Genomic DNA, 18,853 nt, shown 5'->3' with positions numbered 1-18,853 from the left:
TCCATTCCTCTGACAAGTATTTCCGGACGGAGGGAGTAGTATTGCCAGCAAGGTAATACTGAACTATTTTGTGCTCACAGTTGCTTTGGTCAGCATCTATGTCACTTCTTTGATCTGAGCACAGATGAAGCAATTCTCCTAGCTAGCCTTCTGAATCAGCATCGTAGTATTGTCAAAGTGGATAGAGTTTATTATCCAAAATTCTCTTCTAGAAATTGATCCTTTAATGTGTCCAAATATAATTTACATTGTTTTACTTTCTTTAATGAATGGACAGAGCCCTGGTCCCAGGGTTTTCTTCGATAATAAATAAACCATGTCGTATTTCTTGAATGCCAAAAAAGAAGCGTGATTAATAAGACTACATCCAAAGTTTAAATCTGAGTAAAAAAAATGGTATTCGCCACAATGAAATATTGGCCTGATGATTGAAGCTAGTTGTGGTTAGATCAGAGTATGATGTCTTTGTTCTACCTATTGTTGATGTCCAAATCATATCCTTGTGCATATGACGAAGCTAGACCTGACTAGGTCTATGATGTTAAACAAAAAAACCTTGCTTGATTGAAACCTGAGTGTATCTCAATCACAAAGCCAAAAAAAAAAGAGTTTATTTGCTAGGCATCATCAAAAGAAGCTCACATGGTAGAACAGTCCTTGTATCTAATTATAATTATCTACAGATGATGGGGACCATATAATTGACTTTCTCGTTGCTTTGTTTTGTTATATCCAACATTAGTATCACACAACCAGTATAATAACGAGCCTTTTTTTAGAGGATTGTCAAGTAGGAAAATGTTCAGTGCTTCCAAGTTTATTTCAGCCCTAACAATAAAATACAATTGAGTGCAATCAGTTAGAAATGAGACACATACACTTTAAGCCTTCACTGTCGAAGGAAGTCAAAAGAATAAAAATAACTTCAGATGTTAAATCCCATTTTGCGACATTTATTTTTCCTTCCGTGCTTTTAGGGGATTTCTTTGCTAGTACCCTTATCATCTTATGTGGTGTGAAGAGAGGACTTTGTGAAGGCCAATAGGAGCAATTTAATCTGAATGGAATATGTAACAGAAACACCAAGCATCTATCCAAAGCAAACAAGATACGCTGGTGGTAAGGTGAGGACATATTATTCTACAGACATCAGTTTACTGAAGCAATTTCTCTGATTCCTTCTTGCGATTTCTGATATGGTTATGCTTAATTCGAGATACCCATCGTATAGAACCTTACAACTGTTCACTGTTTTGCAATCTTACCAGTAAAAAGAGGTTAGAATCGCATCGATTCATGTCTCAGATACAGAGCATATGTGCAGAATGAGTTTGGGAACAAACATAATGACCTCACTGAAGCACCATTGGTTAACAGGATGGGATCGAACTTTACCCTCGTTATGCTTCATCATAATTGGAATTGTAGTGTTGGTGTCTTCAGGCCTTAAATTTCTGTACTAGCAAAGCTTCATAATATAACACTTTGATATGATGCCGTGACATTCAAGAAAGGAACTCCAAAGAAGATATCAACTTGAGAAGCAGACAACAAGTACATATATAGCAATGGTGTTTATCTGCCTGTATGAATATGATTACTGAGTCTCGCGTTACAAGAGTCAAGAACGATATGGAAACAGAGCAGTGAATGAAGTGATACTCTTCTGTGTGCACATGGAAACACACCAATATCATTGTGAGTTATCTTTAAATTTTCCTACACCGAAATGATCCAAGGCCATTAGTATCAGCTTGCTCTGCAAAGGAACATGCCATCAAATTCATGACTTGAGAATAAACAAGAATGTCAGATCAAATTTAGTGGGAAGCACTCGTTAAAGTGTATTTGAGTCTCAAGCTCAGCAACTCAGATAGAAAAAAATAAAGAAGTGTGTCGCGATCTTTAAACATGTACTTGGGAAAGAAAACTTGTCCCTCGCAAAGGAAAAAAGGAAAAAAAGAACTCCTGTCCCACCAGTCACAAGCACATGAATTTAACTGTTACCATACTAAAGAATCAAGAAGCACCGAAACTAAGATATCTAAAATTCAGCTACATACTAGTTTCAGTATCACACAAGAATAACTCAATTGCACAGAAAGCCTTACCAGCCTAGATATCTTGGTGAAGTTTAACGTAAAGCTTCGCATGCTGGTGCACCATCAACATGTGATTGTGTTGTCTCACCACTCACCACTGGGTTTGATAATCTGGGTGCTGCTAGAATTACTTGCACAATATTTCTGCAGCCACCTATCAGTCTCCCAAATTACATGCATAACGCTTTCCCTTGCAGCATATCGGTGCCCCTCGAATGGGAGAATCACAAGACGGCATGGCACCCCATGCCCTTTCAAAGCATCATAAAATTGACTTGACTGCAAAAGTATCGCAATATTTCAGTCCTAGAGAGTAGTAACTACAACTGTAGGACAAACAAAACATTCAGAACCCATAATACTCCTGAAGCTACTGTTGCTACCTGCATTGCTGTTGTTACTTTGCTGTCTTCTTCTCCATGTATCAGTAGAATTGGTTTCTTGATTTTGCTAGCTATCATGAAGGGGCTCATCTTAATATAGGTGTCGGTAGCTTCCCAGAGCGTCCTTACCTCTTTCTGCAAGCAAAACATCTGGAGAAATCAACAAATGCAAGTCCACCTGAAAGCGTGTTGTGCAGTGGTGTCTAGAGGGAGTCCACCTGGGACAGGTGACACCACGTTTGAGTTATGTTCCTTCCTTAAATGAATAGGCAGAGCTGAACCTGAAAGCCAAATGGAGTCAGTGTCCTGTTGTAGGCTCCAGAGCGAGCGATTCCGCAGCAGAAAAGGTGAGGTGCGTGTGCCAAGAGGTTAGCAGTCATAAATGCACCATATGAATGACCGCCCACAGCAATTTTGTCAGGGTGAGCAACCTGAAGAACAGGACAAATTTATATAACCAAAGGTCTCAAGAGTAATGCGTTGAATTACATTGTGCATGACTGGATTATACAGATTTGAGGTTTCATCAATGTGTTTCCCTTTTTCAAGTGCTTAGGTACTTGACCTCGAAGCATAACTAATCCAAACGAAGGGTAAGAAGCAAGTACAGGGAAACATAAACACATGAAGATGGGCATGCAAATCTGAAACTATCTGCATAAAACAAAGTAAGAGACAATCTTACCCCTCTTCTTACAATTTCATTTACTGCTGCTTCCACACTAGCAATCAGCTGCTCTATGTACCTAGAAAAGCAATAAATCACCCGTCTAAGTGAACATCATATCTAGTTATCTCATGACAACAGTAAGGTGTATTTCAACTGGATGACTATGTGTTTAGCAGTATGTGAGTACACTGTTTCTATGAAGTAGCAGCCCTAGAAGTTAAAGGACAGTAAAGTGAATAAAAACATTAGCTGAATAGGTAAAACACCACCTATCATTCGCCTCCTGGTCTCCTTCACCAATTATAGGGATTGTCGGGTCAGCCAAAACAGAAAACCTGTAAGATAAGATGCGGCATAAAGATAAATAAAAATAAATTTTCCAAATGACGGGGCATTAAATTGCAAAAAATATGCATCAAAAAATGAAGTAAGAAGATAGTACCCTCTAGCTAACCAAAGAAGAGGAAAACTGTTGTTAATGCGTGCAAATTTATTGGGTGAACGACGGACTTGCCCAGCAGCCTCTCTGCTTTTAAAGTCTCCAGGATAAGACCAAATCAAGCATGCAAGAGGCCCGTCTTTCGATGGATTATAGCCTGGAGGCAGATATAATGTAGCAGTAAGTTTAACACCATCATCTCGCTCATATCTGATTATTTCCCTCTGCAAAGATGCCAGCTGAGGATATGGGTGGGGATAACTTGTAATCTGGACTTGCTTCTTATCAGGCCAGATACTAACATAATATTGGGCAGCTTCTCTTCTTGACTCCTTCGATATGAGAAATTTTAGTTCATTTAGCTGGATTTCACATTTAGGATGGTATGACATCAGTGCAAGAACAGATTCATAGTAATTGTCTACACCACTTTCCCATATCCGCTCTTTCGCTCCCGTTGTTCTGTAAAAAAACAAGTTGAGCCCCATGTTATGTTAACAGATTCAAAGAATCACAACAGTGGAATAAAAGGTGGAGCAGAAATGATTGAAAGAGATCAGCATACATGTTTAAGAGATCAAGAAAAGGGACGCTTCCTTTTGGCGTGGCACCCTGTCCCTTCATCAGGATACAGGTCCCTTCATAGTTTGTCTTAATTTTTGCAATGACAAGGGTGCCAGCGGGAGTTCTGCACATCATTGGAGAGCCTGGACTTGAGTAAGCATCTTCGGAAGATCTATCAAATAATAATCGTGGGCTAAGATCATTGCAATCAGGAGAGATGACCCATGTTCTTGTTCTTCGTGTCTTGTGCCAAAATTCATATACCAGTGCATGCAATCCATAGCACCAAGAGATCCTTCTGCAGATTTGATAAAAACATGAGTTGTAGTCTAGCATCATAGACATGGGCAGCTGGACAAAGTAGGTGTGAGTATTTTAAGTGCAAGGTCAAAAACAACTAGGCTAAGATATTTTTTACAACCTAAAGTTTCAATGCCAAAATTAAAATCTATCTCCATGAAGCTAAAGTAGTGTTTCAATTGTAACATCATGAGAAGGAAGTGTTATCCCTGCAGTAGTTCAATACCTATACCGAAGGTCAAGTTTAAGCAGGACATGAGGTTTCTCGCCATTTAAAGGCTCGGCAGGTTCCATGTAAACTATATCACGTGGTGAGACTTCAACGTTTGCATCTCCTCCATCTTGTGCCTCCACCCTTGGAAAATATCAGATGTGATTTAAAAACATAACACTGGTCCTCTGTTATAGTTAAGCATGCGTGTCTACATGTGTGGTGTAAACCACTAATGTATCAGGGATTATCATTAGTATAGTGATTGCCTTTCTACAAAAAGAAACCATATCACATACAATTAGGCCATGATTGAGGTCGGACGGCAAAATGTTGTTCACAAATGTTTTACTCCCTTCCTAATTCCTAACTAATTTGAGGTTGCCTATCGCAGGTAACTTCTGACTAGTAAACCAAATCTAGAAGTAACTAATTTCATCCCTGAGCTCAGACGAATTTCATCAAGTGCATAAATAATGTAAGCGGCAAATTTGGACTGTCTATCAGAAGAAGACAACTGCATAAATAAGCGAAGACATAACCACCAAGTGCAACAAAGAGGCATAAATTCACTGGAACTATAAATACTACAGCAATGAGTTTACCTAGTATTTGCTTATCAGAACTGAACATAGTATCATTTTTTAATACAAACCGCATTTGTGCATCATGAATTAAAAGACTAAGCCTTTTTGACTCACCAATATAATGTTGAAGGCATGTCAGGCCTCCACCTGATTAAACGTTTCCCCCTACGGACGCTGTTGGCTGCAATTGGAATATTTTCAGCAAGGAGTAGATCACAAAGTTCACGGACAAATCTACCATGAACTGTCCACAACTCAACCTTCTTGGGAAACCTTTTATATGAGACTATAGAAGAATATGGCTTGTGAACACAGGTGAGCATCAAGTACTTTTCATCTGGTGAAGGATTAAGGAAAGTATATATAGCAGGGGAAGCTACTGGTTTCACTATCCCATCCAACGAAACCAGTACTAACTGAGAGGTTGCATAGTAATCGAACAATTCTTCCTCATGCAAATCTTTCAACATTTCTTTTGTGGCTCTCATCTGAATGACATTGTTCTGCTCACTGGAGCGAATCCTTGGACCAAAAGGAACCAATGGCTTCTTCGGAGAATCACCACGTGATGAAGGAACAGTGCAAACCAACAGGGTAGAATGATCCACCCACACAAATCTGTATAAGATGAGTGTTAATTTACGGGAGAAACAAAGAACACAAAGAAGGTTCACCTGAAAAAACCAAAAGGCACTCACAGCTCAAAAATAGCATTCAGTCTTATGTCTGTTTGTTTGAAAAGTAGCCGAGCTTCTCCAGATTCTGCATTAGCAACCCACAATGCTAAACTGCTGTCACTCCCCACCTACACAAGTCATGAAATGCATCAAATAGACAGCATAATCAGCAACCTAATATCCCCTCAAAGGGTGCTCCCATTTCATATCTAAAGCATCAGCTAATCACCTCATCTTCATAGCGCACAGTGAAGGCCACATTCTGACCATTTGGTGACCTGAAATTCAGAAAGATACAAGAGGAAGTAGTTGAGGAAAAGGGAAGGCACGCCATAATCCAGCTGTATACTAGAAGAGACACACTGAAGAGTGCTGGGAAAAAAATACCATGTTACAAAATTAATTTTCGCACCATCTGGATATCCATGGACTGCTTTCTCTGGACCCAAACTTCCATCATCCATCAGCAAATGGATACTAATCCCAGTATAAAAGGACCTAGAAATCAGGCAACTGTTAACTATAGGAAGGTTACAATGGCATATTATCTCGAAATGATAAAAGTTATCTTACTTACATTCGACTCCTCATGTTAGAACTGGAATTGATCCGTATGCCAGCAAGTATTTTATCAGGTTTTGCGAGCTCGGACAATGAAGGCATAGCTCTACGTTTCAGGAACATGATCCTATCTCGGCGAGGGGAGAGATGATAACTGGGGTTCGGTGGCACATCCACAATTTCCTGAATTTCCTTTGGAGGGAGACGATATCCTGACACTGCAGGTATAGGTGCATCATCGACAAACTGGAAAATGGTTCTGCTAGTTACATGAAACGTAAAGCGTCCGTGGCTAAATCTCCCAATTTCTTCAGAATTGAGGCTGAGGTGGACAATATGAGCAGCTTCGTTTTGAACTTTTGATAGGTGAAGCATATTTAACTCTGAAGTCTGAACCAGCACTTCCTTACTAGGGTTAAAACAAATGAAAAGGCAAAAGCAGTATGTTTCTTGGCTAAACTACAGAAGAGTAACAATTCTGTTCCCCTAAGATTACAAAGCATCTGAAATTCCAGTCATTCACACACGATTAATCAAGGAGATCCGACGAGCTGAGCTAACTGAATATTATCAGAACAAACAGGTGAGGCGACTAAAATTCAGCTCGCGAAACAAGCGAATCTCCGACCACTACCAAGACACCCAGATAAAATCCCCGCCCGATACTAATCAAGTGAAGCACAGGCACCTGCGTCGTCGTCCTGCGCGACAGGGCCGGGCAGGGAACCGGCGGCGCACATCGCCGAGAAGCCGATGGGATTGGCATGGCCCCTGTAAGGCAGGAGGCGCAGGCGCGGGCGCGGGCGCCGACGGGACGGAGTGGAGGAAGATGATGCGGCGGTGGAATTGGCACAGGCGAAGCATAGGCGCGGGCCTAGCCTCCGAGGCAGCATAGGGGAAGGCTCGGACTGCAGGGTGCTTGCTCACTGTTCGTGCTGTGAGCTGTGGCTTGTGTTTGATGAACTGACCTTTACCCAAAAAAATGCTTTCGCCCCGCTTTATATAAAAACAATAACCGACAACAACTCGGTACAAATGCACGTCATCACAACACACACCAAGGCATAATATATGCACTAAGCGCAGCAACACCACCCCTAGCATTATAAGAGCAATCAGGGACTCCAATAGTGACAACGCCACCGTGAAGAAATGAAGCCACACACGACGAACCGTGAGCTTCAAGATGATGCCTTCGGGAAGGTTACAACACCGGAACGCCGTCAGCGCCCGATCTGATGATCAGAGTTTTCCTTGAAGCCACACGACGAGCAATGAGAGCCGCGACGACGCCTTCAAGAAGGGAACGAGCAACGCTGCCGCCGGTCCGTCCGAAGATAGAGCAGGTTTTCACCCCGGCCAACACTCACCGCCACCGAACGCCACACCCCTATTACCACGCCGCCCAAACAGCCATGGCAGCCGAGCAGCACCGAGCGACGGGCTCTGCCCATGAGCACCACGCTACCACCACCAGGGTCGCCGCCCCGGCATCCAAGACCTTGACACCACCTCACCCGATACCCGCCGCTACCCCAACCGAAAGGATGAGTGAAGACCGTGGCAAGCTAGCCTCCATCGACTCGTCTTGCCGCATCGGGCGCGAGATGAGCACGGTACTGCTACCGGGCGCGAGACAAGCTTGGCCCTGCTGCCCTAGCGCGAGACTAACGATGGGCCACAGCTGGGAGAGGACCATCACTTCATCGGAAATAGCACCCAGATGACGAGGAGACTGATCGAAGGCCGACACAAGCGGCCTACGGACGAGGCGATGCCGGGACAAGCCAGCCGCCGTCGTAGCCGACTTGCCAAGCTGTCGTGGAGCCATCCACGGCCGGAGCAGCAGCCACCCCGCGCCGACCGACGAGCTCCAAGCAATGGAGTCGCCTGGCACGCACCCGCGCCACCAGCCACCATGGCCGCCGCCTGCACCAAAGCCGCGGCACAGGCCCGCGCAGCCTCCGCACCACTGCCAGTCAACCCCGCCGCCGTGCCACCACACGAGCGCGCCACCGCGCCGCCAAGCCCGCGGCCGAAAGCCTCTGACTTTGACCCAGAAGGGGCTGAGCAGGGTCCATCACGGCGAGCCAGAAGGTCAAGGGGGATGGCGCCGACGCACAAACGCGACCAGCCCCCACAAGACACGCCCATCGGCAGGCGGGACCACCACCGCCAACACCAGCCGCGTCGCCCGCCGCAAATCGAGATCCAGATAGGGGGGAGCCCGACCACCATCCCGCCACCAACAACGCAGCGACGCACCCCCACTCCCGGCCTACAGTCGTTGAAGCCCGACGTCCCCGCTGTCGAGAGCCCCGCCGAGCTCCGCGCCCCAACGAGCGGCTGACCCGCGCCGCCACAACCTCAAACAGGGGGAGGGAAGGAAAGACCCCGCCGCCGCTCGCGTCGCACGGGCTTCGCCCGGCGGATGCCCACCGGCGGCGGCGAGGGGGAGGTGAGGCTGGAGGGGAGGAGTTCGCTGGCGGCGGATCAAGGGCCTCAGTGACGCGCGCGCGGGGCGGTTCAGGCCGTGCTAGAAATACCTCATCCTCACCTAACTGACCTTTTGTGATGTTATTATTTTATCCCAGATGCTAAGGGCACCCGCCTTCAAATCAAACACACTAAACACATAAACGGAAGTGCGTATGCATCAAATATCCGCGCCAGGTCGAGCTTCCTCCAATTATCAGTAACAATTTAAGCATACGTCTAAATAGTTCAAACTATGCAATCATCACAACCAAAAGCACCCGATGCTCAACAAGTTTTACATTCGACTGATCTCAAAAACTGACAGTCCGGCTGTCCATACAAAAAGCATCAACTTTTGCACCAACAACCGACTATCTATGGCAAATTCTCCACTGTGCAGCCGGCTACTCCTCAGCGGTCAACTCCTCCAACTCGGCCGTTAAGCTCTTGAACATTGCATGATCAGCATCGCATCGCATTGGGATTTATGACCTACATCTTTAAAGTCAACATCTTGGCATCGTCCGAGTTGACCGCCGACTCAACCTTTTTCTCTTCAAGTTTGATCTTCTTCTTCGTCACCGCCATGAACTTGTCAAACATCTCGGCCTTCCTTTTCTCCTTCATGTCATATCGCTTGACACATGCCTCCTCCTTATTTGCCATGATGTCCTCGATTTTCTCTGTCATCTTCGCCGCGGCCCTGTCTCGTTTCTCGTTCTCCTCACTAGTACAGAGACCCCTTATAGGATTTTCTTATTAGCAGCATCTCACAAAAAGAAAACACGCAGCCAAATTGAACAAGTAGTAGCAGCATCTGTAGTATAATATAAGCCTCTAGCAGCGTTCGGGAAAGCGCACACGCTAGTGATGTACATCCAAGCTAGCCATCAACCATGAAGTACTAAAGCGTCCAACGGATATAAACGTCGCTATTCACTAGTGCACGATGGTCTTAACGCGACACATGCATTAGAGACTCAGCGACCAAACTGTATGTGATGCATTAATCTCAAACGGTGTCGTACTAAAACCGTCATCAATAAGATGAACTATTGCGATGATGAAGACATCAAGCACGATTCAGATTAGAATTACGTGTGCGATATGTGGCATATAGTTGATCCATATGAACCGTGTGCAATGATGCAGAACGCTAGACGGCTTATAGTTCACCGGATGAACTGTTTGTGACGATCCAGTATAATAGAAACAGTCAACTAAATCAAGTTGTGTGCGATAGATGGCAAACAATTCACTCGGATTTTTCGATGAGTCAAACTGTTGAGTATGTTATTTGTGCATGTATATTGACTAGGCCCACCTCTCTAGTTTGTTGTATAGATTGAGATAGAGGCCCCATCTTATACATCATATATACGTGCCTATGCACGAGAGCAACATATCGTGTAATCATAATCTCATACATGGTATCAGTTTTCTAGGTTTTTCTCTCGCTTCCGCCGCCGCCGCCGCCGCCGCCGCGCGTCTCCTCCGCGCCGTCGCCGCCACCACCCAACCGCCGCCACGCGCCTTCCCGCGCCGGCCGTCGCGGCCGCCCCCACCCCGCCGCCGCCGTTTGCGCGCCCTCCGCGCCGGCCGCCGCTCCTGCCCGATCAATCCCGAGTCGCTCACTGCTTCGCTGCTCGCTACCCCGTCGCCAGCGCGCATCACCCCTCCCGCCCGCTAGCATCTCTTCTGCCGCCGCCTGTCTTCACATCGGCCGCCGCAGCTTTCCGCGAGCCGCCCGCGCGTTTCTGCCAAGTCGCTGCTCCAGCCGCCAACCCGCACTTCCGACAACCCACGACACCATGCTAGCAGGCCAACCGCCCCCTGGCAGATCGCATCCACCGGCGGGTCATCCAACCTACTACGATCGACACATGCATCTATATGGAGGTCAACACAAGCACGTCCACAGCAATCAACACATGCATCTACATGGCGGTCAACACATGCAGTTCCACAACGATCAACACATGCAGCCCCACGTGCAGCTCGACGTGCCCGTGTACGGGGCTCCTGCGTACTGGTGGGGGTCGTCAGCAGGCCAGCAGGTTTTTCCGGCGGGCCATCCGACCTACCCGGCACCGCAGACGCAGCCAGGGCTGCTTCCCATACCGTATGGAGGGTACCCACCGCCGCTGCCGAGCGGTGGCTACGGCCTCCCCATGGCGTCTCCGTCCCCTTCGGCGGCCCTGCCGCCGGCGTCCTGGGACCCGGTGCTCCTTCCCGCACTGCATGCCGCTCCTACGCCGAACAACTACACCGGAGGTGATGATTGGTACATGGACACCGGGGCTACGGCTCACATGTTTGCTCATCCTGGTAATCTTGCCTCCTTCACTCCCGTCACCACCGACCGCCGCATCATTGTCGGCGACGGTTCCACACTCCCTATCACGCATGTCGGGCACACTTCTTTTCCTTCTAATTCCATGCCTATTACTTTGTCTAACATACTTGTGTCACCTCATCTTATTAAGAACCTTGTTTCCGTTCGTCGTTTAACTCGTGAAAATCCTGTTACTGTTGAATTTGACGAGCTTGGGTTTTGTGTCAAGGACGCTCGAACCAGGATGGTACTTCACCGATGTGACAGCCTCGACGAGCTCTATCCGGTACATTCGCCGTCCACCTCCACCACCGCACCGGTTGCTCTCTCCGCCGGCGTCGATCTCTGGCACGCTCGTTTGGGTCATCCCAACCCCGTCACACTTCGTCATATTCTTAAGAGTTTTAGTTTCAGTTGTGATAAGATAGAGGATCACACCTGTCATGCCTGTCGTGTCGGCAAGCATGTTCGCCTCCCGTTTAATAACTCCACCACCATAGCTTCTTTTCCTTTTCAGTTGATTCATAGCGATGTGTGGACCTCTCCGGTTCCTAGTAATTCGGGCTATTTATATTATCTAGTTATCCTTGATGATTATTCTCATTATGTGTGGACTTTTCCTTTGCGCAGAAAGTCGGATGCACTCTTCACTTTGACGGCTTTTTACTCCTATGTCAGCACGCAGTTTGGGCGTCCCATCCTTGCTCTTCAGACTGACAATGGAAAAGAGTTCGACAACCTTGCTTTCCGCACTTTTCTGTCGCATCATGGCACAATTTTTCGTCTCACATGCCCGTATACTTCCCAACAGAACGGTCAGCCGAACGCGTCCTTCGCACTCTGAACGATTGCGTTCTCACGCTCCTGTTCCATGCTAACGTGCCGCCTCGTTTCTGGCCAGACGCACTCGCTACTGCTTCTCTTCTCCTTAACCTTCGCCCTTGCCGCCCACGGTGGAACTATGCACCTCACCATCTTCTCTTCGGTACGCCCCCATCTTATGATGGCTTGCGTATTTTTGGGTGCCTTTGCTATCCTAGCATTGCCGACTCCGCTCCTCACAAACTCGCACCTCGTTCTGTCGCTTGCATCTTCATCGGCTACCCCTCCAACTCCAAGGGATATCGGTGCTACGACCCTGTCTCCCACAGTGTGTTCACTTCTCGACACGTTTACTTTGACGAGCATGTGTTTCCATTTCACCAGGTACCCCCGGCTGTTCCTCCCGCCACCGGTGACGCGGGCTCCTCGACGCCTCTCCCAGGGCGCTCGCGCGCCTCTCTTGGCCCGCCCCTTGGCTTTGAGGTGCGCCCCCCGCCTATGGCGCCTCCTCCAGCCACGGCCCCCGTGCCGGCGGCCCCTGTGGTGCCTCCTCCAGCCGCGCTCCCCGTGCCGGCGGCCCCTGTTGTTGCGGCCCCTGCCGCGGCCCCCGTCGTCGCGGCCCCTGCGGCGGCCCCGGTCACCGCGGCCCCTGCTGTGGCCCCCGTCGCCGCGGCCCCTACCGCGGTCTACTCGGCCGCCCCAGCCGCGGCCCCCCTGGCCGCCCCCGCTGCAGCCCCTTCGGTCGCTCCCGATGCGGCCCTCGCGGCCCCCGTCACTGCGGCCGCCCCCGACACTGGTGTGGTCACTCGGGCTCGGACCGGGACACTTCGTCCCAGCACGCGCTACCCGTCGGACGAGTACGCGTGTACCGCATCTACCTCGGCGCCGTCTCCGCTCCCCACCTTCGCTCGCGCAGCCCTTCGGGATCCGAACTGGCTAGCTGCGATGCATGAGGAGTTTGACGCCCTGCAGCGCAACCGTACGTGGCAGCTTGTTCCGCGGCCTCCCCGTGCCAATGTCATCACTGGCAAGTGGGTCTTCCGCCACAAGACTCGCCCCGACGGTTCTCTCAAGCGCTACAAGGTGCGTTGGGTGGTGCGCGGCTTCCGCCAGCGTGCCGGCGTGGACTTCACCGACACCTTCGCCCCGGTTGTCAAACCGGGCACGATTCGCGCGGTTCTCCAGCTTGCTGTTTCTCGCGCCTGGCTAGTACACCAGCTCGATGTGTCCAATGCTTTCTTGCATGGCCATCTCAACGAGCAGGTGTTCTGTCAGCAGCCTACTGGTTTCGTCGACACCGACTATCCGGACCATGTGTGCTTGCTCTCCCGTTCTCTCTACGGGTTGAAGCAGGCACCTCGGGCCCGGTACCAGCAGATCGCGGCCTTCCTTCAGCAGCAGGGGTTCTAGTCCACACGGTCCGATGCCTCCTTGTTTGTCTATCACCAGGGCCCCGCCACCGCGTACCTCCTCCTGTATGTCGACGACATCATCCTGACTGCATCCTCGCCAGCGCTACTTCAGCAGATCACAGCTCGCCTCGGCACCGAGTTCGCCCTCAAGGACTTGGGGGCTCTCCACTACTTCCTCGGCATCGAGGTCGTGCGTCGGGCCACTGGCTTCTTCTTGCACCAGCAGAAGTACGCCTACGAGCTTCTGGAGCGAGCGGGCATGCTTAAATGCAAGCCTGCTTCTACGCCTGTCGACACGAAGGCTAAGGTGTCCGCCGTCGAGGGTTCTCCGGCGTCTGACGCTCCCTTCTACCGCTCCATCGTCGGTGTGCTTCAGTACCTCACACTGACGCGTCCGGACATTCAGTACGCTGTCCAGCAGGTGTGCCTTCACATGCATGCTCCTCGTGACACCCATTGGGCTCTCATGAAACGTATACTTCGGTACATACGTGGCACCACAGCCATGGGTCTCACCCTAACAGCATCACCTGACACCAGCCTTGTCGCCTACTCCGACGCCGACTGGGCTGGGTGTCCTGACACTCGACGCTCCACTTCCGGCTACTGCGTCTACCTCGGCCCTCTCTGATTTCGTGGTCGTCTAAACGACAACCCACGGTCTCACGATCGAGTGCCGAGGCTGAGTACCGGGCCGTGGCCAACGCCGTCGCGGAGTGCTCTTGGCTACGACAGCTACTTCAGGAGTTGCTATGTGAGGTTACCAAGGCAACGCTCGTCTATTGTGATAACGTCTCCGTGGTGTACCTTGCTGCCAACCCTGTCCATCACCGATGGACGAAGCATATTGAGCTCGACATCCACTTTGTCAGGGAGCACGTCGCCCTTGGTCGTGTTCGTGTTCTACACGTGCCCACCGATCAGCAGTTCGCTGATGTCATGATGAAGGGACTACCCACCTCGACCTTCGAGGGCTTTCGGTCCAGTCTTTGCGTCACCGGCGACGCTTCGACTGCGGGAGGGGGGATGTTGAGTATGTTATTTGTGCATGTATATTGACTAGGCCCACCTCTCTAGTTTGTTGTATAGATTGAGGTAGAGGCCCCACCTTGTACATCATATATACGTGCCTATGCACGAGAGCAACATATCGTGTGATCATAATCTCATACACAAACAATAGAAACGGTCAGCCAGATTAAGGAGTCTGCGATATACGGGCACGCATTCTAATTAAAAAAATTGTGCGCAATGGTAATAACAAGCGCACACGGTTGATGAAACAAGTCGTATGCTGGCATCGGCCATGTTACACCATCTGGGAATCGTGCCGCACTTCGAATCTGGAACCATCAAATAATTTTGAGCTTGTTTCGCGTCACATTCCAAATTACCACGCTACATTTAATTACAAACTTGTTCACACCGATCAAAACCTAAACGTTTCCCACTTAGCAGCTTATTACTAAGTTATAAATACTACCTACCCGAAAATGACTGCACATTCCTCCTCAATTCCTCATCAACAAATAGAACAAGCATTCGTCGTTCCTTGCGCCTGCCATGGCCCGTGGGAGGAGTTCTTGGTCGAGAAATGACCACGGAGCAGTGAGTGAAGCAGCAAAGATGTCCCGCCTCGCTGCTATAGCAGCTGAGAGGTCATGGCCCGCTGCCAAAGCAGCACAGAGGTCCCGCCATGCCACTGAAGCAACACTGAGGTCCTGCCATGCCGCCGAAGCATTAGAGTGGTCCGGCCGAGCCGCGGAAGTGGCACAGATGTCTCGCCGCGCCGCGGAAGCAGCAGAAAGGTCCTATCGTGTCGCGGCGGCCTGGATGGATCTCTCGCGGGCAGTCGAGGGCTCTCATAGGCGCACGTGCGCTATGCTCAATAAGCTGATGGATGACATCTCCCGCTGAGCGAAGCTGCAGGAGGAGAGCTATGCCTCGTTGGATAAGGCGACCGGTGTCATCCGCGGACGGAGGGGTGACAAGGTGAGGCTCCGCACCGAGCGTGACATGCCGAGGGCGAAGATCGCTGGCAGGGCAAAGCAGCATGAGAAGACAACTGTCGTGTTGAAGAAGACGACCGTCATGGTTAGGAAACTTATGGACAAGAATGCTAAGCTCCGCATCGAGGGTGAAAGGCTCGTGGAGGAATCTGTGGATGCCCTCAAGCGACGTATTGAGGACGTGAAAGAGATCCACGTCGCTCGTCACGAGAACTCCTGCGACATATGGACGAAATGACAAAGATGGCAGAGTAGATCAAGTAGAGAGCAGCGACCCAGTTTGGTGTCTGTGTCTTCCTTCTTCTTTTGCCCTTCTGTCTTTCGGGCATTGCCGCATGTGGTATCTTTAATTATCTTCCTGAATATGTAAGACAATTATTATTATCCATTGCCATCGTCGTCATATATATCAGTCTTGCAAAGTCTCACTCGATGCTATGTCTGTTAGATCTTACATTAAGATCCGTGCAAAATTTTCTTTTCAGATTTTCTTCTCTCTCTTAAATCGCAATCGATTGAGACCTAGCCACGCCATTAAAACAGGGGCTCGGGCGTCATTAATGCAGAAGTTGAGAGCGAGGTGGGCGGTCGATGGAGGTCAAAGGGCTCGCCTCCCGGTGAGCCTGCGCAGCGGTCTGCTCCACACCACCTCCTCTACTCAAATAGCTACCCCGCTGTAACACCCCTGTGTAATGATGCTACAATAACCTCTATGATTAAGCTAATCATTTTGCTAAATAGTGCATGATCATCTTTGATCCTATCTCATTTGAAATTCCACTCTAAATTCAAATTAAAATAATAAGTGAAATAAAGAAATTCACAAACATGAAAACTAAAATGTTCAAAGTGTTGCAAATAATCCATAATAATGATGGTGGAGAAACCAACATTTTTATAAAGTGTTTAGTCCCCAAAAATATTTAAAACAGTGGCTACAACAATTAGTTAAATGCTTTTTAAATTATAATAATACAAACTAATTTATTTATTATTACACTTATTGTGGCAGTAGCCTAATTTATAATAATATTTTAGGAGCAAGTTTTGTATTTTTAGAAAACTAAAATGATTTAGAAACAAAAAAAAAGAAAAGAAAAGGAACCCCCCTCTGCCTGGTCATTAGCCACCGGGCAGGCCTAGTCGGCTAAGCTAGCGCGGCCCACCTTCCTTGGGTCGTCTCCCTCCCCTCCTGTTCCTCCGACCTGGCACGGGACCGAGCGCGCCCCGCCGCACCACCTCATCGATGATGACGAGGATGATAAGGCCGCCCTTGACCAACCCTAACCCTAGACGCCCCCCCAGTTCCCCCTCGCCCACCCCTAACCCTAGACACCCCCCAGTTCCCCCTCGCCCACTCGCTCTCTCTCTCTCTCTCGCCCACGTGCTCGCCCCCTCCACTACAAGAAATACGGCCAATTATGACTCCCCATTTTGGTCGTTGATTTGTCATTGCTTTTGTTTATTGACCTTTTTTGACCAAATTCGGAAGGTCAACAGTTGGCTGTCAAGAGCAAACAAACGTGACCTTTTTTGGAACTTTGGTCAGGACCGCCCTTGACCATAATTTTGGTCGCTAAACCTTTGACCAAAATTATGGTCATTACTAATGAGCCTAGACCACGTAGGATCTGACGTAGCCGAGCCAACGTGGCACATGCAATGACGTGGATGCCATGTAGGATCAGTCCAAATCAGTTGTTTTAATGGGCTGAGCCCAATAATTCAGCCCACTTCTAAATTTACTCTTGGGCCACAAGCATGGGCCAAGCCCAACAGATCAATTCTTAGGCTGAGGCGTGCAACCCATTTATTTAATCGATTATTAATTGGGCCGGTCCTTTTATCTACCCAACAAAAAAACTATGTTGGGCCTTGAAACGGTCCAGCCCACTCGCACAATTTAGTATTTTCAGTACAACCCTTATTGAAGGGTGACCAACAACAACCAACAGTATCTCAAAAAGAAAAATACATTGCACAATTTGGCAGTCAGCCAACAAATGAGAATACAATGATAATAATAATGTAATTCTCCAGGATTTCAATAACTTAGGCCCAGCAGTATCATTACACCACAGGTTCATAAGATGGCACAACCAAAACAACACAACCAGTGAGGGAAATGTTTTGGAGGGACATTCTTTAGTGAGAAAAGGTCAGCAACAACAGCAACATCACTCTTTGGTTCTCCACCTTTTGGTACCTCTTGTTCCATAGCACTTTCCATGTTAGCCTGACATTTAAAGAAAGATGTACACATGAGCAGAGTACTATGTCCATCAATATATTGCAGTTGGTTCTGAACGACTAGGAAATTTGAAAGGATCGATATGGTTGACTAGAGGGGGGTGAATAGGCAACTAACAATTTCTAAGCTTTTCTTTAACAATTTAAACCTTGCAACAAAATAGGTTGTCTAGATGTGCAACTACGTGGACAACCTATATGATGCAAAGACAACTAGCACACAAGCAAGCAATAGATACAACACAAGTAGGCTTGCAAAAGTAAAGGCACGAAATAACCAAGAGTGGAGCCGGTGGAGACGAGGATGTGTTACCGAAGTTCCTTTCTTTTAAAGGGAAGTACGTCTCTGTTAGAGCGGTGTGGAGGCACAATGCTCCCCAAGAAGCCACTAGGGCCACCGTAATCTCCTCACGCCCTCACACAATGCGAGATGCCGTGATTCCACTATTGGTGCCCTTGAAGGCGGCGACCGAACCTTTACAAACAAGATTGGGGCTATCTCCACAACACTTGGAGGCTCCCAAGAACACCACGAAGCTTCACCACAATGGAGTATGGCTTCAAGGTGACCTCAACCATCTAGGGTGCTCAACACCCAAGAGTAACAAGATCCGCTAGGGATAAGTGGAGGGAATCAAATTTCTCTTGGTGGAAGTATAGATCGGGGCCTTCTCAACCAATCCCGAGCAAATCAACAAGTTTGATTGGCTAGGGAGAGAGATCGGGCGAAAATGGAGCTTGGAGCAACAATGGAGCTTTTGGGGGAAGAGGTAAGTCAACTTTGGGGAAGAAGACACCTTTATATAGTGGGGGAAACAATCCAACCGTTACCCACCAACCAGCCACGCACAGAGCGGTACTACCGCTTGAGCAGGGCGGTACTACCGCTCCCTCCCAGCGGTACTGCCACGCTGATGAGGGATGCAGGGTCCTGTCCCCCGAGCGGTACTACCACGGAAGTATAGGCGGTACTACCGCTTGGAGCGGTACTACCGCCCCTACTGCCGCTACTAGTACAGTAAAACCCAACACGAGAAATAGCAGTCGAGAATC

The 18,853-nt window shown here is 48.7% G+C and overlaps 1 protein-coding gene across 3 annotated transcripts; it reads right to left on the bottom strand.

Moving 5' to 3' along the window:
* Positions 1-1,197: 1,197 nt before the first annotated feature.
* LOC123043597 (probable glutamyl endopeptidase, chloroplastic) lies at positions 1,198-7,540 on the bottom strand. Of its 3 annotated transcripts, XM_044466096.1 has the most exons (16): positions 7,183-7,540; positions 6,511-6,712; positions 6,321-6,431; positions 6,163-6,211; positions 5,955-6,061; positions 5,371-5,874; positions 4,685-4,813; positions 4,160-4,456; positions 3,598-4,056; positions 3,425-3,490; positions 3,171-3,231; positions 2,767-2,916; positions 2,486-2,620; positions 2,112-2,381; positions 1,689-1,759; positions 1,198-1,583 (listed from the first exon to the last, which is right to left on the bottom strand). In XM_044466096.1, exons 1-14 carry the CDS (start codon positions 7,385-7,387, stop codon positions 2,187-2,189), a joined length of 2,670 nt encoding a protein of 889 aa, XP_044322031.1. In that variant the 5' UTR covers positions 7,388-7,540; the 3' UTR covers positions 1,198-1,583; positions 1,689-1,759; positions 2,112-2,186. The 3 variants fall into 3 exon arrangements, with proteins under 3 accessions (XP_044322031.1, XP_044322029.1, XP_044322032.1); XM_044466094.1 differs by having other exon boundaries at positions 1,198-1,759; XM_044466097.1 differs by lacking the exons at positions 1,198-1,583; positions 1,689-1,759; positions 2,112-2,381; positions 2,767-2,916 and having other exon boundaries at positions 2,542-2,766; positions 7,183-7,458.
* Positions 7,541-18,853: the final 11,313 nt, after the last annotated feature.

Source organism: Triticum aestivum, chromosome 2B, assembly GCF_018294505.1.
Source record: "Triticum aestivum cultivar Chinese Spring chromosome 2B, IWGSC CS RefSeq v2.1, whole genome shotgun sequence".
Lineage (NCBI taxonomy): Eukaryota > Viridiplantae > Streptophyta > Magnoliopsida > Poales > Poaceae > Triticum > Triticum aestivum.
This window is presented reverse-complemented; position numbering and strand designations above follow the sequence as displayed.